This window comes from Poeciliopsis prolifica, unplaced genomic scaffold, assembly GCF_027474105.1.
Source record: "Poeciliopsis prolifica strain line A6 unplaced genomic scaffold, Auburn_PproV2 SCAFFOLD020, whole genome shotgun sequence".
Taxonomy (NCBI): Eukaryota; Metazoa; Chordata; class Actinopteri; order Cyprinodontiformes; family Poeciliidae; genus Poeciliopsis; species Poeciliopsis prolifica.
In genome coordinates this window covers 1138322-1164950 of record NW_026562395.1, presented here as the reverse complement: position 1 = coordinate 1164950, position 26629 = coordinate 1138322, and the positions used below count along the sequence as shown (strand labels likewise).

At 38.4% G+C, this 26629-nt stretch overlaps 1 protein-coding gene across 3 annotated transcripts in view; it reads left to right on the top strand.

Moving 5' to 3' along the window:
- Window positions 1–26299, top strand: part of nkain2 (sodium/potassium transporting ATPase interacting 2) — an 88039-nt gene extending 61740 nt beyond the window's left edge. Inside the window, exons 5-7 of one of the 3 annotated variants that reach the window (XM_055044383.1) lie at window positions 10600–10660; window positions 17657–17738; window positions 23125–26299. In XM_055044383.1, coding sequence (XP_054900358.1) covers window positions 10600–10660; window positions 17657–17738; window positions 23125–23389 — 408 coding nt within the window. In that variant the 3' untranslated portion in view covers window positions 23390–26299. Of the gene's footprint in view, window positions 1–10599; window positions 10661–17656; window positions 17739–18462 lie in introns of all 3 variants that reach the window. The other 2 variants (XM_055044385.1, XM_055044384.1) reach the window with 2 other exon arrangements.
- Window positions 26300–26629: the final 330 nt, after the last annotated feature.

The following is a 26629-nucleotide window of genomic DNA, read 5'->3' as shown; positions in this document are numbered from 1 at the left end:
TTTCATGACATTTTTCCTAGGCTAGCTCTGATACATTGTTCTGTCTGCACATGCCTTTCTTTAATATATTGAGGTTTACACAAGCAGTGTTTAACTCTTGCTGTTTTGCATAGAGATAAGTCACAAAGCAATTTTTTTTTTATTTTTATTTTTATGATTGCTCATAATATTTTATGCCAACTCACAGAAAGTATCTAATGATTTTCTTAGAATAAGGAGGGAGGGGAATGCTGTTTTGTGTTGGCAATGATAATGAAGTGTGTTGTTTTGCTCATTCTTCAAAAGAGCAAACATTAGTATGTGTAAGAGTTTCATTTTCATTTCAACAAACCGAGCTGAATGTCACCATAGCCAGAAAATAATGCAGTGTTAATGCCAACCTGTATTCAGTCCAGGCTGCTTATCATTCAATTATCGGGGAAGAGAAAGGAAAGCGAAACCACAATGCTAAAGAATTGAATGCCAGTCAAGCAAAGCAAATGTCGTGCTCTGCAGGTTTAATCCTGTTTTTGCTGAATAAGTTAAACCATTCATTCCCTTTGTTTATGTCTAGGTTGTACCAAAACTCCTGAATCATTTAAACAAAGATCAGAAAGAGGAGCAAAGCTGTTCCATGCAAGTTTAAAGTCACCAGATGAAAACCCAACACCCTCCGAGGACGCCGGCTTTCCTTCAGTTTACTTGGCGTCGCTGCAAACCGCGCATAGTTTTTGCACAAGCATCAAAGTGTACAAACACGTTTAGATGAAAGCGATTAGATGTAATCACTGATTGAGGCATTACAGGGATGTGTCGGTGCAGCTCTCAGAGGCAAAATATTTTCATCACGAGTAATTTATCAGGGAGCAAAAAGGTGAGGGATTCTTGGAGGGGGGGACCCAGGCGAAATGTTAGTTTGTGTTAGTTGGCATTATCATCAACACATAAGCAAATTTAATTCAGTGGATGTGACACCGCCATCACATCACAGTTTATCTTCTGGAGGAGAGCACAGCTGTAATGAACTCTATCGCCACAGATGAATGCATTTTCCATCACAGATTAATGTTTCCACCACAAAGCAAGATTACAACAATCACCCACAACATTAAAAACCTTGACAGGTGAGGCAAATTCTATTGATTATCTCATTATAGCCCTGTGTGTCAAGAAATGGGATATATTAGGCGGCTCTTGAATCTAAAGCTGAGATGGCTGGATTACGACGCTGCGTGTTTTGTGTTTTGTGTGCACTGATTACTAAATGGTGGTTTAAGCAAAGACGGACAACGAATGAGTGGCGGTCCATAGATAACCGAGCTTCACTGATGAGTTTAGTGGTTGAAGGCTGGACGCTCTTGTCTAACCCTACAGAAGACTCACTGATCTGTTGCAGAAACAGCAACTAAATGACAAAAAAATAAAATAAAATCAAACATATATAACTGTAAACCACAAATCCCTTAACTCGCAGTATTTAGGCCTTTGAAAGTCCATTAAAGAACTAAAGTCATTGATTTAGTGATGCCGGCAGGTTTTTAGATCAAGATTAATTAAATCCGACCAACAAGATTTAAAAGTTTAAATAGCATTATGTAATAGAGCCAAATAAAACAACCTTTTGGAATCATGCCCAAAGGTTGCTTAAACCAGAAAAGCACAACAAAATATGAATATTGATATATAACAGTGGCAAGAGATGGCATATTGCCAAATACAGAAAACAGAAAGCACTTGAGGCGTCAACAGTCAGATCCTCTGGGCAATCTTAGATGTTGTTTGTGAGCATAAAGTTCTGCAGGTGAGAAAATGTGTTATTTTATCATGCTTTTTACATCTTATGTGTCCTTTTCATCATAACACATCTGCTGTGGTACTTGGCCCTGGCACTCTACATAAAAATAAAAGCAGCATAGTCGCTCACAATAACTAGCATTTTCTCAAAGGAATGGCGAGTTGTCTATAATTACTTTGATCTCACATCCAACCACAGCATGTGCTTGATGTGACTTTTTAGGACCAAACTACATTCATAAATGGCAGTGAAGTAAACAGGCCTGTCATTCCTCTTCTGTACTTCCTTCGTACAGCTGTTTGACAGCATTAGGAGAGACAACAGGATATTTGACTAATGACGTGAAATGTTGTCACTAATGCATCTTGCAAACAAATATATTCACTACGATTGAAATTTTAGCAGAAACATGTTGAATAACGTGGAACAAAAAACAGGAAGTCAAACTGTATCGCTGTGTCATGTTGGGAAATGGTGGTAATGACCAGCATGCTAATTGATTTTTGTGTGTGTGTGTGTGTTCTTATCACGTTGTAAAAAAAATGCCGTCCAGTCAGCTTTCTGTCCTGCTGCTGTTTTGGCGAAATGCTGCTTCACCTTCATCATCTCTGCTGGAGGACAAACCGTGCCACTGGGTGAGTGGCCTGCAGATGCCCTCCTCTGGCATCTGTCCTTGCTTTCTAAAGGTCTCATCCCATGATGCTTACTCTGAAGGTTTTTTTGGGCTGTGGCTATGCAGAACACACGCTGTAGATTCTCCTCCCCTACTGAACACCAGCTGTTTGACATTCGGCTAAATACTCCCTTTGCTGCTTTCAAAACTTCCAGGTGCTCTCAGTGTCTTTGCCAAGTGAGCATTTGGGACTTGATTATTGTCGGAAAGAATGATGACTCAGTCATCTTTTTTCAGTTTAATGGGATCTCTTTGCCAGCATTGCTCACTAAAGATGTAGAGTAGCCCTTGTCCTTAATGGGATTTCCTCTGCAAGATGACAGCAATCCACATAAAGCTGACATGTCCAGGCAGAGACTGCACCACATTTTACTTTGATGTGCATGACAACACTCACCTTGAGGAGTAAATTTCTTGGTGTAAGAAGTAAATGTCATAAATGTTGATTCTAACAATTCATTGGAGACAGTTAAACTATTCCCTGCTAAACTGAATTGGACATCTAGTATAAATACAAATCATTTTCTTGTCCTCTTCTTATTTAATGAGTGCTCATCTTCTGATTATTTGCAAAAGCAAAGACGACGTGCTGTTTTCTCCACAAGACTGGAGGATATTAGTATCATGCAAAGGAACATCAGATACATTACTTGCCACTAGGTGTGAGCACTGATTGCAGTTTTCTGGCCGATAATCGATTACCGATCTTTAAAAAGCCTGACCTACTGATTCCGATTCTGGCTGAAACCAATATTTTTTTGTCTAAAATGTTGCTAAAAATAGCAAGAAAGTCAATGAGTTGGTAACAGCGAGGTGACTATTGTCGACTGCAAATGTGTGGATATGACATGATGTGCTGCTCTGTCAGTCAAAGTTGTCTCACGGGACAGCAGAAGAGGACAGTGGTGGATTTTTAGACCTTTGCTGACGTAGATAATCTCGGGGAATAAGATTGGCTTCATGTAAATATTGTCCAATCTCCATAAATTTATGAAATCGGCATAGCCCTGCTTGACACTTCCATCAGTATTTATGTTGAAAAGACATCCACACAGCAGCTCAGCTCCACTGTAAAGTTTTCTACATTTAACTCTAAGAAGGAGGATAGATGTGAAAGTGTTTGTTAGAACATCAAACACATGGCAGCATTTAGCTAAAATTAGCTGTAATAATCATGACTTCAGAGTCACCTTGGATCTGTTTTGTTGTGAAGGCGGAGCATGCACAATTCTAAAAAGAAAGTACTCCAGCTGTCAGTTCTAAGACGATCTGACCTTTGCAAGATTCTAAAATTATATGAATCCCACAAGATTACAAAATCACACACCATGGTTTTCACTATGCTCCAATGCCCGCTGCAAAACTCTAGATGCATGCACAATACAGTGAGCTTTAAAATGTTGAATTTTTATTTGATGTTTATGTGACAGATCGAAACCTGCAAAGTTAAAAATTCTATCTATTTTTTTGTCTCCTTTCTCCAATTCTCAGCTGGTCAAAGTGTGAATGATTTTTTTTTCTTTCAGCTGGCAAAAGGGATTGTCAATTTAATCATTAATTATTTTTCTCAAAATAGCCAGACAAGGGAAGAACCGAGCAAATCAACCTTTGCGGTCATTAACACTTTTAAGAAGACATTTGTTCTTAACGTAAGTGTGTGGTGCTTAATGAGGGGTTTGTCAAAGCCTATTAATGTCCAAAACACTGAGATTTTACTAATTTCCAAAGTTGTGATTCTTTCATCCTATATTTGAAAATTTGTCAGTTCGCAATACATGAAAAGGATCTATACCATGAAGATTTGAACAAAATATGACATTCTGAAGAGATTTCACCATCTCAGAAAGAAAAATGAAGTCATTGGCCGTGTAAAAAATGCTTTGTGAAAAGGAGTCAATGGCAGAGACACCGCTTGCTCTTTTTCAGTTTAAAAGCCGCATGAAAGACTTGAAGCGAAACAAACCTTGGAACATTTTAAATTCACAAGCTCACAAGGTGAGTGATTCAGTTTGTCTTTTAGAAATTATTATCTTATTAAAAGAAACTCCATGTTGCTTACCAGTCCAAAAAAATGAACTGCAACGTTCTTTACAAAGGACAATACTAAGGTTCTTACATGGTAAAAATATGTCACCTTTAAAATATGCTTTTCAAGCCCAATGCACTTTTAAGCTTATTGGCCATTTTTGATCAGCTTGTGATCAGGCAGTGAGGTGCAGTACAGCTTATGTGTGATTAGCAAAAGGGATGACAATAGAGATGAAGAGGCTGACAGAAATATATCCATATATGCTATATGCAGACAACCTCCAGGAACTTTGGTGCTTCTTTTCACATTCCTGAGAATTGAAATTGTCACAGCTTCCTAACTCAGACCTCCCCTCTAGCAGATTTAGCACCACACAGCCATGTCAATTAGTACATTGAAGTTATGAGGGCAGTGACGCTTGAGTGGACTTATTTCTGTGCAAACATAAATGGACCTTCATCCTCCAAAGTGATATCGGATTACCTGTTGTCTAGTGGAGGTAAAAATATACACCAGTCATAGCAGACAAATCAAAACAGCCGTTTCTCCAGCTCCATCCTCAGCTAAAAGTTAGGCAACCTGCACTGCTTTGAAATTAGCCACAGTTTGTATTGACCGTTTTTAATTATATTAGTTTAGTTCATGCTGTACCAGCAGGTATTAATGCTATCTATTGTTTCACAGTCGTGCGGGGGGGGGCTCCAAATGTGAATGACACACCAGAGTCACAACGCTGAGCTGTCACAGTTGTTGCCATTTTAATCACAAAGACGTATTCACAGGCAGATCCACACAAAGGGAAATAGGCACATTTCCCATTATGCCTAAGGCACAAGAAGACGGGGCATCTGCTCTACTGAAGATGCCCCACCTTTAGTAGAGGCATAGCCTTTGCTTTCTGACATCAGTATTTTAAGCCATGATCAGGTCACGGTTGGAACACTCCAGGCCAATAAAGCCACTTTTTTTTTTTAATTAATCTTTTCTGACAAGCAGGGAGGAACTAAAGATAGTCTTGTTATATCTTTCCAGGTAAGAGCTTTGCCATGTCTCATTTCATTCCATTTAATCTGTGCACTTAATTACCTTTAATGCAGACTAATCTGGTATTAATGCCAAATGGAAGCCATAAAATAAATTTACCAAGAAGCTTTGGATGAACTTATTAAAGCTGAGCTTGATAACATGGCTGTAAATAACTGTGAGTATTACAGTCACAAATTGAGAAGACCTTGCGGGACTGGAGGGTTTAAGCCCATTTTGCAGTCATTATCCTTGCAAACATTGGTTCAGGACGTTCTGCCCAACTCGAGCTCTGAACGAGGAATGTTTTGTTTTTACAGCCAAGCGAAGACAGACATGGAAAAGCATGTATCACAGGTTTTTATTCCTTAGGCTGATACTGTGAGATTTGCTGACTTCCTGTTGAATTACTACATTTAACATGTTTACCATGGCAACAGGCATCTGCTCTGCTGAACGTTTCAGAGACACTGAAAGATTTTTTATTCATTTTTTTTGTGGTTAAAAGTACTCCAGCTGGAATATTTTTTTTTTCACTTTCCCTATAGAAACAGTCTTTGCTGTGTTGCAAACTGCTATGAGCTGAAGTGGACGAGCGCAACAAGATTTTGCTTGTCAGGACGATCAGTGCAAGGATCCTGTCAGAGCTCAGGCTGAAGTAGAGATATTTCCATTTCTCACCCGTCACACTGAACAGCCGTCGGTTCGAATTCAGTAAGTAGAGTTCAGAGACAGAAAGAAAAAGGGAGAAACGAAGCAAACAGTGGGTCTGAATTCAGACCCATGTGACTGCGACCTGAAGCCAGAAAGCAGAAAGACTGCCTTTATGAAAAACTCAAAAGTAACAACTTTTTCATCCAAGATACACATTACAACTGTTTTCCTTTTTTTTCCACTTTACAATAGCAAAGGTGAATTTAATTTATTGCATTTACGATCCACCAGTAGTGCATATTTGAAGTGTAGAAGAAATATCCTATTAATAAAGATATAAAACAATGTCCCAGGCTTTGTTCAATCCATTGTTTAAAAAAAACAAAGCAGTTTGATGACACTGCAAATCTACCGAGGCCTAAACTGTAAGAAGAGCATTCCTCACTGAAGCAGCAAAGAGGCTCAGGTAACTCTGGAGGAGCTGGACGGATCCACAGCTCAGGTGTGAGAGTTTGACAACAGAACAGTTTGAAATTTTCAAATCATGTGTGATTTTCCTTTCATGACTACACAATGATGAGCCACTTTTGTGGTTGATCTATGACAAAATAATGACAACAAAATCCAATAAAGTTTGTGGATGAAAACATACGAACAAATTCGATGGGTTCAAAAACTCTGATAAGGTTTTGAACCCATAAACTCAAACAAAAGCTCAGTACCTGCTAAATTAGGGAAATCACTCAACTTCTGAGAGAATAAAGACGTGATTTATTTAGTTACAGAGTCAAATAATAACAAAAACCTTGTTAAACTATGTATTTCATTTATTTTTAAAATCACTTAATGTTACAGTTTGTAACTTGTTAAAGTCAAAGTGCTGACAACTTCAGTTTTAAAGCGGCGGGAGTCAAATGATTAGAATGTGACAAGTTTTCAGCTCAGTGTTAGCTTCAGTGTAATCACTTTATAAAGATAAGCTCAGTAAAAAAATTATGATAGCAGTTTAATTGAACTGATTGATATCTCTTCGTATAAAGTTTGATAACACAATAATTGATTCATTAATTAGTTCTTCCAGCTAACTTTTTTATCAAAAGGACTTTTCTTCAACATGGTTTGCTTCCATATTTTACTTAATGCTTTCAGAGTCTATGAATGCAGTTTCTATAGACGTAAATACAAATCATTCAAATTCCCCTCTAAGTTTTTTTTTAAGTTAATATAAATATTCTGAATTGAGATGTGAAGATGGAATTTGTAATTAAAGACTTTAAGGCTCCAGAAAGTCTAAAAACTTTTTATTTTTTTAAAGGGGGACAGATGCTGTAAAAGGAAAAAAGAACATCTTTTTATGTCCACACACAGTTATCAACAGTTAGACTGTTGATTTACTCAAACTTTTGCAATGTGACATATCTAAGAGAAGAAAAGTGGCCTGTGAATCTCTGGTGCCAATCTCAGATGTGGCTCTGCTGTGCTGCAGTATCTGCAACTACATCTTCTACAGTAACTTTTTCAGCTCCTCTACAAACAGCAGCTTTCACTCCAAGGCGTTAGTGGGTGTTTGCTGCAGGGTCTCCGCTGTATTTTATTTAAGTTTATCTTTATTGGACTATTTCACAATCAGTTGTTTCACAGAGAGACTGAGGTTCTTACAGTTGAATCCAGTATTTTCTTGTCCACAGAACATAACGCTTCTTGCTTAAGGACACGACTTCTGGCTTGAAAGTCAGATGAGCAGACCGAAGATCTCCCTTCTTTCTACCAGCACGCCCCCTTTCAGATTGACAGTAGGGCATTTCAATTGGAAAATCAGGACCGGGTCGCTCCGGCGTTGGTGGACATTCGCTCCGAATGAATTGGAGCTTGGCAGTGAGCTTGTCTGTGCATGATATTAAACGGAGAGCAATCAGGCTGTACACACATTTACAAGTGTTTTGTTAACGGACATCCATTTGCAAACAGCAGGAGCTGATTGAACAAAAAATGCCTTGTTGGGTGCTGCGTTGGTGCAGGGATTAAACACATAACGAGGCTTTGGTCCTTGCAGGGATTTGAACCATTGCAGGTTTGAATCCTGTCCGGGGGACTTTTGCCTCATGTCTTTCTTCTCTCTGATTATCTTCTTTCCTGTCTGAGCACTTTCAAATAAAATAAAATAAAAAACTTTAAAATATGCGTTGTTGATGCCAGAGAAGAATTGGCAGTGTGCTTCAAGAAGATAGCAACACATTAGTTGCCAAAATAATGTGTTGTTATAGCAAAAGTATGCAGAATGCCATCCTTGAACACACAATATGTCAAATCTTGAAAGAGACAGGGCTATGACCTTACTGACTGCCACTCATGTCAATGTAAAATGTTTGGTAGTTTTACTGATTTGATCTTCAGGTATTTGATGTATTGCATATACAGTTACGCATACAAAGTTTCAAAATCCTTTTGAAAATATCACAGCCTCTGTGACGTTCTAAACTCACATAAAATCTACGAGCACAAAACATTCGCAGCTCATTGAAAAGATAAGCCATGCATACCACAACCCTGCGTGGTTATTGCCACATCTCAGCCGTCACATTTGATTTTTCTGCCTTTGTGGTGAGATAGAATCAGATTTATTGTAAACAGGATATTATGTTTACATGTAGCAGCAACCCTTGAGTTTGTGGGATATTAACAGGATATTGATGTGCAGAGTAAATGTGCTCTTCCGAGGCCTAACGACGAGTCTGTATCACAAGGGTGGGCACGACTCTGTTGCCGTGTTCGGTCACGCTAACAAAACTGCACCCCAAAGTCATTTTCAGAGGCAATGAGCCTGCAGAAACCCGAGCAGGCTCCAGATCTACTCTAACTCCAAGTGCCTCCCCAAACTCTTTATGGTCTCTTAAACAACTTTCTGACTTTGTAATGGTAAAAGTCTCCTTTAGATAGATGCTAATAAAAAAAAGAAATGATTCCTGGGGGATCGGCAGCCTATTGAAGAGGCTGAATATGGGGCTGATGTCATCGTAATCTTTCAAATTATGAACGGCACCCAACAGCATTGACATCTGAGATGGTGCAGTCAGGAAAGGTTATGTGTCTTCTGTCAGTGGTCATATTTGCTATGTAAAAGCAATCAATTGTTTTTTTTTTCTCATTGATCTGTTGTGTTGATAATCTTGGCTTGTTGTCTGAAATAGACTGGAGAATGATAAGAAAAAGAGAAAAGTTGGAAGGATTTAATGGTAACAAAAACGGAAGAAGAAATGAGGAAGGGCTGTGTGAGAAACTGAGTGGGAGGAGTGCATGGGAAGGAGGCTTTAGGAGCTGAACATTATTTACACTAAATGAGGTCAAGACCTTGAGATATACACTGAATCCCAAATGCAGTTTCCCCACAATCACCGTCTTTGCCGAGTGTTTATGTGCGCCTGTGAGGATGTGCTGGCATTAGTCCACGCAGTCAATAAGAAAACCTGCCGGGTCAATGTTATTTTCCCCCCATTACTTAAAGGCTGATTTGAGCATTAGAGCCTCTTTATTCCAGATAATAACAACTCAAACAAACCCAGAAGTGCACCTCTGTCACCGTATGGCCTCATCCTCCTCTCTCCGCCCACATTTTCTCCTTTCCGCTCCTTTGAAAAAAGTCCAGGGGTAACAAGGTTGCTAAAACGCCGACCTTACAGTGACTGCGCCTTCCTATATCTGTGCCTCAGTTGGCCACTTGCTATCTGTTACCTTGGAAACAGACAACCAATGAGAAAGCCGATAGGAGAGATAAGTTGCTCTCACCAATTTGGACCGCTGCATCACTTTCTAAATACCATTTACAAGCAGAGCATATTATTACTATTCCCTCATTTTGGTAAAACAGAACAAATTTGCTGTTTCTCATCACATAGCACCTATTTTTTTTGTTTTGTTTTTGTTTATTTTTAGTTAGTTTGTGTTAAGGCAGTGTGAGGAGAGGAAATATGTTGGTGGAAGGTTTTCCTAATAGTATTAGGATGAAATAGAGAGCTCTAAAGCTCAATTGAGAAACACCAATTTAATTTCCGTTTTTGTCAGATTCTGTATTAAACATATGCAGCATCTGCATGCAAATGTAGATAAGGCTATTTCTTTTTAAGATTCAAAATTGAAGATGCATATTAAAGCACTTTTTGCATATTGCCCGGCCATTAAAATCAAGGCTAACCTTGTGGTTGTTTTTGAAGATGTTGTTCAGTGTGTGTGTGTATGTGTGTGTGCATGTGTTTATACATGAGAGAGGAGATTCGAGTGCTCTATTTTGGAGATGTTCTGCTCCACTTACACCAGCACCTGTTTGCCCTGTCTGTTCCAACTATTGCATTTTTCTAAACGTACTGCCTTTTTTTCCACTCTTTCTGTGTTGCTTTAAGAATAATCTTTATTGTTTTGCACTTGTTTTGTTTTCTCTGTCTTCATCTGCAGTTGGCGGGGTTTATCTACGCCTGTTATGTGGTCAAGCTAATTTCTGAAGAAGAAGATAGTTGTAAGTACCAAACACACACTCTCATATGCATGCAAATAAAAAAGAAATCAGCAAAATGAAGTAGCTTGGTGCTGTGCTGCTTCCATCCTAACAGCAAATTAACTAATGGTTAGTAAAATCAGAACCAGTTTGCCTTGATAGAGCCTTGCAGAGGAAAACTACCCTTGACAACACAACTCCTTGGATCTCTGCAGCAATCAATCACCTGACTGCGTTGAAGTGGTGATTCACAGAGGAGTAAAACAGTAACTTGTGAGTGAGAAATAAACAGAAGTGTTTCCAAACAAAGAGACAGAAGCACAGGGAATGCCAATTCACCTAATGATGGCATATTTCCAATTAGCTTGCTCACCTAAATGGATTTTTTTGTCATGTACTGTTACATAAATTACAACAGGGTGGCAGCCACTAAAAGCAGAAAAACAAATGCATTTTAAAATCTATATCATCTATATCATAACATAATGAACGTCAGTTAGTCCTTCTTTTGTTGCCAAACAGTCCTGACTCCAACTTGCCTGTGTTATTCAAAACAATGTATTACCGGTTTAATAAGAAAACCTCCAATTAGCTTTTCTCAGCTAGCTTAGCAACAGCAGTCTAACTTGTAACTTGCTCTATAGTTATTCTTGATACAGCAAGCTGGACTTTAAGCTTAGCCAGAACTACAAATTGGACTCAAACATGTTAATGAGAGCAAAAAATTTGTGGACAAAAACTGGCTACCATCCCGATTAATTAAACTAAGCTTTGTTCAATTGGGGTGCGTGTTTTAAGTGGTAATGGTTGTTGTGTATGTAACTTAGTTTCAATCTAATCACATGTTTTAATTGAGTAGGTTTAGCCAAGGCAATTCACAAAAAGTGCATTTCAGGGTGTTGTGAATAGAGGAATCCCTAACATCTTTTGCCGGTCCAGATTTATTACCTGTAGTCAGGTTGCTAATGGAGATATTTAAAGTGAACACGCAGAGTTGATTGGGTAAAGCTCCTGACTTTTTGATGGTGTTAAGCCTTTAAGTGGTAACATAAAGTTTTTATTTACTCATCTTTATGGAGTAAGTGCTTATTTTACAGTATAATAGCCGGAGAAAGATTGCCCTTTTTGAATAGCTTGTAACAAGACCTCTTTTAGTCTGCTGGTGGGTGCAGAATAATCAAGGGAAAAGAACGGCTCTGTTTACACCTTTAAATAGGTACATCTGAGTTTTTGTCACTAAAGTTGGTAAGCAGTTGATTTTCATAACAGGTGTCAATGTAGCATATTTTCTTTCAATTTGCAAAACTGTAAATAATAAAGCTGCTCTGTGGGCCTTTTACCACCCATGTCAAATAATTTTAGTTTTATCTTTTCTACCAAAGGCCAAATTAAATGTGCTTTGGGTCACTAACGCCACTGCACTTGTTATTTCTATGCACAGATAATGCTCAAATTAAACTATTAATGCTCAGAAATTGGCAAGCATTGTTGTTTTGAAAGTGGTCCTGTAGTTGGATTCATTTATATGAGTATGTTCAATTTCACACCAGATCACTAAAGTAATTTGTAGAGCTTAGGATACGTAATACTCCTTTATTGAAGCCTAAAGCAAAGCCCCATCAACCCCTTTATTGCCAAGGTGTCTAACTCTCACGCTTTTACTGTGAAACCTGTTACCTCACCACACACTTAAACGTCACGGCAGATAAACAAAAATAATTCACTTTTTACCTCAAATGGAGAAAAACATGCGAGACAAAAAAACCGCAAAACTACATGGTGGAAAAAGCTTTGTCTCTAATTTGGTGTGAGGGGATGTTCAGGTTTTTTTTTTATGTAGCTCAAACAGCAAGTGTGGAGCCTGATGTAAAAGAGCACAGGGCATTTTACACAGATGGTACAACTACAGTAACTGCATTAGCGGCTCATAACTATTAATTTTCCTTGACTTGTAAAACAGGTAGGTCACAAACAAACAGCAAATTACATTGTTGTGTTATCTTCCACACACAGGTGACCTCGTTTTTTATGGTTTTACTGAAGGATCCAAAATATTTGTCTGTTTTCTGACAAATTTGGACTAAAAAGCCTCTAATAATTAGATTTTATTGTTGTACAAAACAATAAAATCAGTTGATGCTGGAAGCAGCAAGTTCCATTCTTTTCCTCTTCACCTCACCATACCATTATCAGCCATTCATTTATCCAGATTCATCCCTATTTACCAATCTGCCCATCCATCGATCCACTCATCCATCCAGCTGGAACATCGAACTTTCATTCCAAATAATCAGGAGACTAATGGGGTAGGGAAAAAATCCAACAAAACCCATTAAATTCCTACACAATTCCACCATGTAAAGTATGCATCATTCATCCTAATAAACACAAATAACAAAATGTATTGCTCCAAATATTTCACAAAATGCACCTTAATTTGTTCAACTGTAGACCAATGCCAACATCACCTTTAAATATGCTATCATTTATTGTAAAATGAGGAACGGTGTGACAGGTACGGGCAAGAAAAATTGAGCTAGTTTTTTTGAATGCCAAAAAGTTAGTCATCATGTCAGTAAATAAACACAATTGAACAGTTCTTACACCTAAGTGTTTTCTGCCCTTGAAAGGTTAGAACATAAAAACCTCTTCAAATGTCAGCTGTTGCTTCAACCGTCTCATTATGAGTGCAAATCTGAATTTTGGCAGACCTGCTGTGCTTACAGACAGCTGCTTAGCTCTGACCACACGCTCTTTGGAGAGGTTTAGCGAATGGCTATGTGTGGCAAACTAAGAGCTTTAAGTGGTTTTACATCTGAACCATTACCCTTCTTTCCCGTTCAAACATCCTTCCCTCATTGGTCATTCTCTCATAACAAGGCGGACAGCAGGAATGAATGCACTTTGGGCTTTTGTAACGTCGAGTGAAACTTTTACACAAAGGATAATTGTTTTAGAAAAACAGAGAAAGTGAGCAGGCACAGAGTCTGGAGTGATCTTCGTAGATTCTTTCTTTATGTTATGTTTAAAACCAGCATTCCCCAAGCAGTGCTATAAAATGGATGTGGAAACACTCACCAATCTATTCAAATCTCTTTATTTTATCTGTGTATCAGTACAGCAAATCCAATTTGTGAGAGTGCGGGAAGGACACTGGCCTCGAGTTAGCATTTTAAATCAGCAGAAATATATATTTAAAGGTATAATAAGTGATTGAAAATGACTCAATGCTTCGTGTCAATTCTGCAATTTTTCTGTTTAAAATGCAGTGTGCGTGTGTGCATTAACATTAATGAGCCCATTAACCCGAGACCATCATTTCCTTTATTCAGTTAAAGTTGGTGGTGCTGCTCTCCCACTAGATCAATACCCAGCCATGTCTTATTCAACACGGGCCAAAGATGGTGTTTGCTAACGCATAAATATTGATAGGTAATGCATGCAGATGGGATGAGTGGAAATGGATTTCTGAAGTGAGGAGAGCAGAGAGGTTTTTTTTCTGTTTTTCCTCCGTGCTTAAAGCTGATTGGAGGATGAGATTGACAGTGTGAAATTGTTTCCGTCCCTTAAAAAGGAAAACAAAAACTGAAGGTCAGCGCAGAAATGCTCTTTATGCACTCGGAGCTTCTTAATGAGGTCCCAGCAATATTTCACACTGTCACATTGTTAAAGTTAGGAAAACAGCTGTAATTTATCACTGTTCTCATCCCATGTTATTCAGGAGTAATTGAATTTCAGAGACTTTTGAGATAAGGGTTTTCTGTGTTTTTTTTCCCCCAACATTAGATTTTAACAAGCTTGTGGATAGCAATAAACCAAAAATGCCACATTAGCTTTTGCCTCCATGTCTAAATAATTAATGTCTAACAGTTGTCTGTGTTTGGCCTTCCTCAATTGTTGTGTTTTGCCCTGTGGCTATTGGTCCCACAAATTTCTGTTCATTTTCCATCCCCAAAGAGAGTCTGTTGGAGCTCAAAAGCAGCCTTTGATAGGACAGAGCTCGAGGGATGTGTTTTGTTTTAATTTGAGCATTTCACTGCTCGGCGTTGTGGAATAACACTGCTTAACATGTGCATTTATTTAAATGAGAAGTTTAAAATGAATATACGGTAAGCTTCATCTTCGGTACTACATCTTTTTGTGAAGTTTTGGTCGTTGTCCATCCATCTGTCCATCTGTCTATACATCCTTCCTTCCTGTTTACATCCAACAAGTATTAAAGAAAATTAAAATTAAAATGATTGATAAGTGTTTTTGTCATTAATTGACATAGTTCATTAAGCACATTATATAATCTTTAACTTGTATTTATTTGAGAGCTTTGGTTTAAAGTTTAGATTGTCTTCATGTTTTGACTTTTTTTTTTACCCTGAATTGCAGCAATGATCACATAGAGCATCAAGTACTTCTTAAATAGATAGATAGAGAGATTGCATTTACTGTCATGGAACAGAATTCAACAAAATTTCCATTGCAACTCCCGTGCAAAAAGTCAAATATATACAATACATAAAACAAACTGCACAATAATAACAATATATACAACTAAAATTAACTAAAAGGCATTCCAACCACACTAAAGAAGAAGCAGCAGGTCCAACTATGGCAAGGTGCAGATGATGTGACAAAGTGCAAAGTGCAGAACAGTATGGCTGTGTGGGGGTGAGGGGGTGGGGTGTATGTGTGACTGCGAGGTTATGATATGTGTGGGAGGGAATAATGGGAATAACTGCTCAACATCAACACACTGAAATAAATTGTAATTAAAAATTAATAAGTATTAACAAGTGTCAAAAGCATAATATGCTTGTAATACACAGATAAAACTCTCCAGAATGATTAGGATATCCATGGTAATCTTCTTGTTGCTGAGCCTGAAGTCTTGCACGACTCGTGGAATGTGGCGGGTGAAAAATTGTCCTGATAATGTGGCGTGGAAGAATAAACACTAATCAGCGGGCTTTGTGGGTAAATGTGCCTTGGGTGAAGAAGCTAATACTCACAAAGGACAGCTGAAGGTTTTAAATTGATGAGAAAGCTAATTACTCTGATAATTATTGTATGTGTATATACCGGTAAGTCTGTGTGATGCTTTGTGCAGGTAGAAGTGTGCACCACTTTTCATGACAGTCACTCTTATCGCTTACAAACCAGTGCAGACAGATTTCTATCAAACACAGTGGTAAACAAAGCCGCACAGGTAATAAGGGTTATATTCAGGAGATAGGACATTTTGGTGTTAAGCAAATATTGAAAGATTTAATTAGGATTTTATGTTAGGCTATTTTATTTTATTTTTTTAAGTGGGAATCTTAATCTTTCTGCCACTCCCATCCAATTTTCTCCGAGTGTGGAGAGAATGGGACAGACCAGACCGGTCTGAATAGCATATCTGAGGCTTAAATTGAGTCCTAAAAGATTGACAGGCAGCACACTGACAGGTTTAGAGGCTCCATTTCCTCTAATGTTTAGAGGACAAAATTCTGTGGAGACAATTTGACTGCAGCATGAATCAGCAGGAAAGTCTTACTTTCTCCACTCATGCTTCCCAAAGAGGGGTCCAGTCAGTTGATCGGACAATCACAATTTGTTTCTGCTTTAGAAATGGAAGTATGAATCCACTACTGAGTAAATGTCATCTGATTATTGCTGTTGTGAAGCATGAAATGTCTACAATTCTGACGAAGGTAGAGAATGTTGATACATTTTGACAAGTGATATAATAATTTTAATGAGATAACATGCATAAAGAGTCAGATATTTACACACAACACCACTTATTTAACTGCCTCTTTGCAAGCTGGACCACAACCACGCGTTTTGTTGCTCATAGCAGTCTTGTCACATAATTCTGGTCACTCTCTTTATCACAATAGTTTGTTTATGAAATGGGTTTCCTGCCATGATCCCAGATTGCACAAACCTGTAGTTTGTGCATGTTCATGTTGGCTTAATGTTACCCTAATGTAATATTATCCTTCTTTTCACCATAAGGCCTGATTTCCTGAGTGCATTGAATTGTCCCAAGTGGGTAGCTGAAAATTAAAACAAGTAATAGGTCTTGTACTAGTTAAGTTAAAAGATATTCTTGAATGAATCAGAACCCTGTACTAAAAGGATTTTGGTGAATGTATGTTGTATTTGAGCCTGGATGTACAATCTTCTAACTTCTAATATTGAACACGTAATTTTTGTTACTTTTATCTTCCATATCAGATGTCCAAAGGCATGTGGAGAGAAAGTTAAATCCAAAAATATTCATAGCATTTATTAATTTAGAACACAATCAGTGTTTGTCCAACATCTGAACAGTCAATGCCGTCAATTGATTATATTTAGCATAACATTCTGTAACAGATTCCTTCAAACGTTGCCATTCAGAGCTTGTTTCTGTAATAAAATCGCTTCGCCATGCACGGTGCTTTATTTTGAGGCTTACATCAGTTTTATTGAAGACTTATGAAAAAGAAGTATACCTACTTTTCATCTCCACAGTGACATGCAAATCCACATTGTACTTGATGTTACGAAACCTCGCTGAATAAATGAGAAAGTGTCCCGCTGATCAAGACAAGAAAGTACTCTTTTATGAGCTCTACAACATCAAAGAAAAGGCAAAAAAGGAAACACTTCCTCTTTTCAAAAGTCCGGGCTCTCCGCTTCAGACTGAGGAGAGCACCCACCTGCTGGCAGCTTCTCAGCTCAGGAGTCTGTGGAGTTATTCTAGATAATTTAGGAGTTAAGTGCACTCCCTGGGCATAAATATATTTCTGCATAATTCTCACTCTCCCTCTTAAAAATGGAATTAGATTTGCATCAAAGTGTTTTCATACGGGTGGAGCCAAATTTTCTCTGGAAGGCATTTTAAAAGACTGAGTGGTTTGAGTACCAGATGTAGCAACAACACCTTGGTAGATGTGAGAGTGAAACCTAAAGGAATAATTCATTCGTGGCAGGAGGTTAGCAAATGTTAACCAACAAAATAGGCTACTTACTATTGTGTTTGTTTCTGCGTAGTTGATTTTATAGGAGGATTCGACTCCTATGGTTACCAGGGACCCCAGAAGACCTCCCACCTCCAGCTACAGCCTATGTACATGTGAGTATAGTTGGACTGTGCATGTTTGCCTGCATTTTATGTTGCATTTGGCTTTTTGAAATGTTACATCCAGTCAGATGGGAGGTAAAATACTATGCTTTGGTCAGCTACATCGATAAAACCACCAACTGATAAGGTGAATAAGATTGATTTTCTTGTTTCAGTGCAACGTTCTGCTGTAAAACCTTGAGTGCTGGCATTCATTTAGATGTTATTTTGATAAATACCACCCGCATAAGGGCTACTTCAGAAGAAAGCATATGGCCGTAGCAACAGCACCACATAGAAGCGGCCAGCCACCGCAGAACAATGCGCTCAGCTGTATCGCTGGGAGTGCATAGAAACAAGAAAAGCCTCTGAACTCTACAGAATTGAATCCATGAAACTGTGGTTCTGGAACAACGCTAATCAGTGCAGGCTCCACGTCTAGTAATCCAAGAACAAAAGCAGTGAAGACATTTATATGTTGTTGTTTTTTGTCTCTCATAGACATTAAATACTAGCTCAAACATTTTTTAATTTTCATCACAAAAACCTTGAAATCTACCCAGAATATGTAATTACTTTATCCCTCTTGAGCTTTTTTAAAAGACTTTTTTATGTGGTAATCCAACACAACAACTTTTTAATTAACATAGTAGTTAAATAAAAGGACAGAATATGTTTTATTTTTTTATAAAAGTCTGAAAAGCGTGCTAATAACTGTTGAATCTTTCACTCACAGCTGCGATTCTTTGGGGGCTATCTCTTCACCAGCTTTTCCCATCTAGAGACTCAATTTTTGCCCATTATTTTATTTTTGTGCAAAATAGCTCACACTAAGACTGGAGCAGAACTGTGTCTGTTAATTGTCAAATCTTGCCCCACATAAATGTGTTTTTATCCAAATCAATCCATTGTAGCTCTGGTTGGACATGTTTGGTCTTTGCCCTGTGGGGAAAGTAAACCTCGATCCAGTTTCAAGCCCTTTTCAGCATCTAACATATTTTTTTTTTCCAAGATTGCTTTGTACGTAGCTCCATCTATCTTTCTATAAACTCTAACTAGATTCCTCACCAAGATTTGCAGATGATGTTCAGTGTTGACTGAGAAGGTTTCATTTTGTAATTATCTGACCAGAGTACATTCTTTTAATTCTGCTGTTACATCTAATAGCCTTGTCAATTAAATTCTCACAACAAAATGGAAATCATGCATAAATATCCATCCATTTTGCAATAATGTGCTTTTGGTGTTGTCCTAACACATAAGATTGAAGTTGATGGTTTAAGCACTAGCACTATAAGGATTGTATGCATTACAAATCTAGCTTATTTCCATTAAAAGACATAGAAATGTTCCCAGATTTTACTTTCTATATTAGTCAGCTGTGTTCGGGGTTCATTTATATTTTATTACGTTTTTTTACAAGCCATTTTGCATAATATGACATGAACACACTTAGTGTTGAAGGATAACATTTACCAAACCTTGGTTAGTTCTTACATCACTGCTCTCATTCTCTTTATATAAAGATAATTCTAGCAATAAAGAGGATTTCAATCCACTAGAATCTTTTGTTTTTCTCCTTCTTGTGTTTATTTAAAATTTAAATTGTAGCTTCCTGTTTTTCTTGAGGTGCTTCAGCCATTTGTTGGACAGAGTGCCAGTAAGTCGTCTCAGAAAAGCGTCGAGGTGCAGAATGGCACATCATCGACATCAGCCTCAAAGTCTAACTCTGCCCTGCGGGAAGCGCTGAGCCACACAGATAACGCTACTGTAATGTACCAAACAACGAGATGAAATAATAGTGATTCGGCTGATGTGCACCAGACAGATTATCGATACCAGTTTGTATTAGACAAGGACTGAAGCAAATTAGAGGGAGATGCAGAGGCGTGGAGATGGAAGAATGGTGGATGAAGCAAAAGAGAGGAAGAGAATGAGAGAAACGAAGTGATGGATGACACATAGGACTAAACAAAGAAGAAAGCAATAAAGGACTATTCTGTAGTTTTATATGTCCCCAGTGGAAGCCATAGCCCAGATCATAAATCACCAAGCCTCTGAATAATGCCTGGAAACACAAACACACCTCAGCTGTAGTGCAAATACAAATATCTATGCACAAACAGTGCACACACACTCATCACTGTGCACACAGACATCCAGACACAGTATTTGTGCTGATAGACAGCTTTTGCTCATAAACATGTTAATCCATGCGTACGCGCAGATGAGCCCTGAAATGCACACTCTCGTCCACAAACATCATCAATATGCTATCATTGTTCTCCAGCCGTCCTCCCCTCTGTTTGGTGTTTATTGGCTCTGGCCGGAGGGAGTAATAAAATAGCATCAGCCATCCCATCCCAAAGGAATCTCTCTGTGCCATGGATAGATACAGACACACTACCATGACGCATGAAGCTAATAACACAGCCATCGGCATCTCTAAAGCACTAGAAACATCTTTTTATTCAAATCTCCGGCATTACTTGCTTGTTAACCATTGTAAGATGAGAAGAGGAAATAACACATGACACCTACAGTTGCACCTATAAATAATTCAATCCCTTCTACAATTTAGGTTTGCACATCAGGTCTGGTCCCAGACACTCCTGATGCAAACAATCAAGGGCTTCATCTGAAGAAGGTGTTCTTGGAATAGAACACGTAAGGCCTGGTCTGGTTTCATTGCACGTCAGAAAGATAGCTAAAAAGTTCAAAGATGATGTCACTGACTTGCACAAACAAGGATAATTCTGAAATGAGACAGCAAAGGTTCTGCTGGATACAGCTGGAGCATTGTTTTTGACTTTAAAGTTAAAAGACAGAGGCTGCATCACCTGACCATGGCAGAAAGAGGAAGCTTCCTGAATCCTAACAGGTGGTCTAAGACCCTTTCCTGACGACCTTCAGCAAGACACAGACAAGGTGCATACCAATCACTTGACTTTGACTTTAAGCCACATACCTCTGCTGACCCCAAAGCATAAATTTGCTCAATGCTTTATAAATTAGCCAAAGTGTTTGGGAGATTTTGTCTTATAGATCAGTCAATCAAAATGGGAACTTTTAGGACCAGTGGATCAGAGTTAAGCACTGAAAAGAAGCATAGTGGTTGCTAAGTGAGCTTCTATGGCTGCTCTGCTTCCTCTGCCACTGTCAATCCTGGGTGAAAATGTCATCCCTGCTGTGAGGAAGCTGAAACTTGGGTGCCATTACCCCTTCAAAACAGGACAGTGAACACAAGGATAAGTCCTTTGCAGCTAGGCTGGGAAGATACTAAAATTTCCATTATAGCTGCCTGACTTGAACTCTACAAAAATTGCTGGGGGGAAGTGAACAGGAGGGCAGCCACATGCAAACCCAAGAAAACTAACACTCTGGAGTCTTCTGTCCATTAGGTGCAGGCCAGGAAATGCCTCCAGAAGGTGGTGTCAGGCTTTGAATCATATTTTCAGCCATACCATCTCAAGACTCGTCTATAAAATACTAAGCATGCTTGTCATGACTGCAGCAATTATTATTAACATGTTTAAATTTGGAGCAAGCATTTGCAATATCTGTTAACCTAGGATCTAAGTTATTGTCTCTGAATGTTGACAAATGCGAACAAAACATCAAACTGTGAGCAAAACAACATATTGGGTAATAAAGGTTATATAACAGATGTTCATTGTGGCTCAACAGAAAACCTACTACAACATGGTCATCCACCTAAACTCATTGGAATTTAATGAAAGCAATTAGAGGATTTTGTCAGAACCAACCAGGAAGCCCATAACTCTGGAAGAGCTGCCAAGATCCACAGCTCAGGTTGTAAAGTCTGTAGATTGAACAACTATTAGGCTGCTATCTGGTCTTCGGGCTGAGAGGAAAGTGTGAAGAGGAAAGAAATCTATAAGAAACTTCCATTTTAAGTTTACTTAAAGATGAGACACAAGCTGAACTTATTACGTGTGGTGCAACTCAAATATTCCACTATCGGCAGAGGCAGAAAAGCAGATCAGTGGTACATTTATTATTTTGACAGTCACAAAAATGTGAGCTGCTATCTGTTTCTATAAAATGCACCAAATGTATTCTTCTCTCATCTACAGTATGTTTAATTTTGAAAGGAGAACCGCTCGAGAAAGCCAGTACACCCACGAGAGTGTTAAGACGTCTCTGGAGTGTTATTATCTCGCATGGAACACATGGGACAAGTGCTTCTGATGTTCTCTTCAAGCAACATTATGCTGTTAAGCTTATTTGTCAGAGCAATTACTTATTCAAGGATAATATTGAGCAAAATGAGTAGTGCAGTATTTCATCATAAACCCATTAGTCTTCTATCTTTACAGTTTTACTGGATGTTTCTACTTTACAGGCTTTAAAGTTCTCATTGTTTGATAGCATCTTTAGTATGCCAACGTATATTTCCCGTGAATAAATTTATGCTATAAATTTGCATCATGACTGTCAAATCTGATTTTGTTGTTCTCCTCTCTATGTTTGAAGGTCAAAATAAACCTAGAAGCCACTCCAGAGGAGCTGCCTTACCAACTATCACTGCTTAGAGCCCTGCGTTTACCACTCCAACTCTCTTCTAAAAAACACAGACAGAGGTATAGGCAGAGGATAGATCACAGTCTCCATTTCTTACTCCAAATACCCTGAAAAGCTCAATCAGATGGGATCCTCTGGCTCCAATTGTCTACTGATGGAGTCCCTGATGAAATACTGGCATCATGTGGCCAAAAGTGGTAACTGTAACACTTGTGAGCTACACTTCATATTTTTGGAGTCCTGTCCGGAGCCTATTATTTGCCTGTGTTTTCTTTTTCTTTCTTTTTTTTTTTTTCTTTGCAAATGAATATCAGTGTTGTAAGGGGATGAAATAAGGTTGGCTTTTCTTCAGGCCTTCTGGAAGAATCTAGTCCTGCTGACAAATCTCAGAACTGAGCCCAGTACCTTCAAGATACGGTAAGAAAATGTTTCGGCTCAATAGTCCTTGAGTTGTTTCACGCAGATATGCCTGACCAAAGACTTAAAAACAAAAAATGATTTTAAAAAATCACTACTAAAATCTAACTGAGCTTTTTCTGCTCTTGGTGCCTGACAATTTATTACCGGACTTCCTACCAGGAACCTGCAAAGGAGGAATGTCAGACATCGCTTTTCTAAAACCTACCTTTCCTGCTGCATTCGGGATCTCGTCATGGACTGGGCGAAGGAAGCCCAGACTCGCTTTTCACCTGTGTTTTATGAATGTTAACTAACGGTGTGATGTGACGACTTACAGGCTTGCAGCTCACACATGCATGTGGACAAGATAAGCACGCATGCACACTTACACAGGTCCTTCTTACTAATGTGAATCTTAACAATGTTTACAAAAGTGATGCTGTCTACTCGACAGAAAGTGTGGACAGAAGTGGACAGAGGTGACCCAGTTCCTCACCTTTAAGCTGCAGCGTTTCGAGACGACCGAGGCTCGTCTTGCCGCCCTGTCTAAATATTTCGTCTTCCACTCAAGACAGACGCAAAGAGGTCGACAGAAAGAACAAAGCTCCTCCCATCCCTCCTATCTACAGACCCTGGAGTTTTTTCACATTAAAAGCATAAACTTCAACATGTTTTCATGTGATATACAAAGACAAAGTAGGACACTGGTGGTAAAGTGAAGGTAAAAGGACATGTTTTTCCAAAATATTTTACATGGAAAAATCTCAATCGTTTGATGTGCATTTGTAGACAATGCCTTTTAATTCAATACCCCTAAATAAAGTCCAGTGCAACCAACTGCAGATGTTAATTAGCTACTAAATAGATACCACTGTTGAGTGATATAAGCTCAGAAAATCTGTGTTTATTATGGGAAAACAAAAAAGAACAGCATCATCATGGCCAACCAAGACCAGCCCATTCACCTAGGTGGAACAAGGGGGGTGTGAATCAGAGAACCAGCTAAGAGGGTCCTTGTAACTCTGGAGAAGCTGCAGAGATTGGCAACTCAGGTGGGAGAATATTTTGACAGAGTAACTATTAGCTATGAACAAAACAACTCTGGCCTTTGAAAATGGAGGGAAGAGTGATCAGTGTTTGGTCAAGCATCCGGACGACAATGAGAGATTTCAAATCAATAATTGGTGAAGTCTTTTTATCCAAAACCTCTGGATAAACAACATGCGTGTTGTTGGCATCACAGGAAGCTCGGGCTGGGAAGCTGATGAGAGTGATAGGAAAAAAGTTAGAAGCTTTGGAACCTTGGGACTAATGCAAAGTTTCCACTTCAGTCCCAGAGAAACATCTTAAACATTAGCCAAAGCTAATATGGAATAGCATATTTATGTATTAATATAAAAGTCCAGATGTAAATTCTTTTGAAAAATCTTCGACCATACTTAAAAATACATGGTTCTAGATGATCTCCGTCCAATCTGACTGAGCATGAGCTTCTTAGCACATGTGAAAATACAAATCCATAACACACCCTTCTGAGTTTTTTCTTTAAAACTTTGAAAATGACATGTCTTTTTCCTTCAGTGTAACAGCTGTGCTTTGTGTTGGTCTATCACATAAAATGCCAATGTAATACATTGAAATTTGTAACTGTAGCGTGAAAAATGTTCACTTTTTCACCTTATTATCAAGTAAGAAGTAGCTTTTTTTCTCAAGTTTTATCAATGGGCAAACATTAATTGTTCAAATCAGCTGAAACTAGTGCTTACACACATCCCCGATAGAAAAGACAATCACAGCCGTTTTTGCTTTTCGACATGAACTGAAGCTTTAGGAACACATGGAAAACATAACACAGTTCTAAATCAAACAATTTGGTTTATAATTTGTTGATTTATTTCAAATTCCTGATTCGACAACTGATGAAATCATGACGAGCAGAGGCTGAGCGCTGAACGAATCCCGCATACTATATTTAGCCTCTTTTAAACAGGCAGGAGGCTTGGCAAGCCCCTTCTGTCACCTCACACCTCAGTTTTTTTCAAGATGAAAGTGCCAACTAATTCCACTCATGAGCCACAGACTGGAACCAAAAACAGGTTGAGGCTTACTTTTTATGATTTCCTTGTAAGAAAAAGTGAAGATGTTGTAAGAGAAGAAAACCCAGACAAACAGCAATTGTTTTTGCTCTCCTACCTTTGTTGGGAAACACAACTGAAGTCTGACACATTTTCATTAGCTGGACCAAAAGTTTGAGGCCTTTTGCTGACTATACCCTCCTCTCGACATGCAGAAGGACCGCTACCCTGGTTTAATCTGCAGTTCTCTTCAGCAGTTTACCCATTTTGTAACAAAACTTTGTGGTTTACGTTCAGAGTCGCTCCACAGACGGCATTTTTGTGTGTTTGCATGAGGTGTTTCCAAACTGTTGCATATTTAATCTCATGCCTCGTGTGAGTCACTGGCTTCATAAAAACAAACAAAAAATAATAATAGGGGGAGCTATTTGGATTGCTGGGTGATCCTCGGCTTTCTTCGAAGGGTCCTCAATGTGAACTTTGTGCATTTTTTTTGTTGTTTTCTATAAATAAGAGTCTACAGAGTTTAGGAGAACGTAGGCACCACAATGTACAATGATGAAATGTAACTTTGATCTTCTAGACGTTTTTTTAATTAACACGTGGCTGTGTGTACTGTTTTTTCTAGTTGACTATATGATGTTGTGTATAAGTGGGGGGGAAAATAGGTTTTATTTCTTCTAACTGTACAGACTATATGAAATGAGAGAGCTTGAAAAAAGTAGACTGAAAAAACTTAGCTGGACTAAAGTCTAGTTATGTCAGGGGTGGAAATTTCATTTAAAGTGCATTGCGAAGGCTGCAAAATTCGTTGTCATTTCAATGTTCTCAAGATATTTCTTATATTAACTAAAACTGACTTGTGGTGAAATGTTTTTGCTCCAAGATTCAAATTGGATTACTATTATTTGGACCAAAAAACAATTAATTTACTTGCCTCTGAAGAAGGAACTTAATTTAAACTCAACCGACACTTAAACAAGTGACACTATCAGCATTTTAGCAGGAAACAACCCTTCAACAAGTCAGAAAGGTGCATAAAAAGGTGTGAGTGTGTGTTTGCTCTTTGTTTTCTGAGTTATGGTGAACTGTACAATCCTTAACCCAGACCCAGTAAAACCCATCTGGACCAGACCACAACGAAGCAGCAATTTAAACTGAAAGCAGAGCTCCCTGCAGGCCACTGACCAGTGACTGGAGAAATAACTGAAGACTTTGTGTAGATCTGAATCTCTTTACTGCCATAAAAAGACTAACAGTACCTTTTAAATTAAAAAGCCATGAAGCAACTAGATCCCTTATTGCAGTAGCATCATCATCCAATTAAATACATTCCAAATTTGACTAGAATAAATTTATTCACAGGGAGAAAATGTCCCTCATCAAGAGATAAAATTGTCACCACTGTGAGTACCATCCATAAAGGTAAGCAAAAGATGCTTACCATGACTGGAGAAACTCCTTTCAGATTTTTTTTTTCTGTTTTTGTTTTGCATGTAAAGGTTTCAGTTTATCTAATAATGCTAATATGCAATAAATACAGCAAAAAAGCGATTTGAAAGGATTATATAGTGCCTACTTACTGTAATCTTTACTGGCCACTTTGCTTCATTACGTTTGGTGAACTTTCACTTGCCCGATTACTGAATGAGCTATAGAATCAAGATATTGATTAAGTAGAATCTATTTGAAAACGTGAAGCAGGCAAAAAGTTTCGTCAGTGACCAAACTTTGACTTAAAGAAATACAAGACAGGTGAGAAACAGTCATTTACATTTGCCAGTCTGCAAAGATTTGCAAAGTCCCACTAAAAACACCTCAATAGCAAAGGAACGACTCATCCAAAATGTCACAGCAAAAAACCCAGAGTAAAATGTAAAGCAC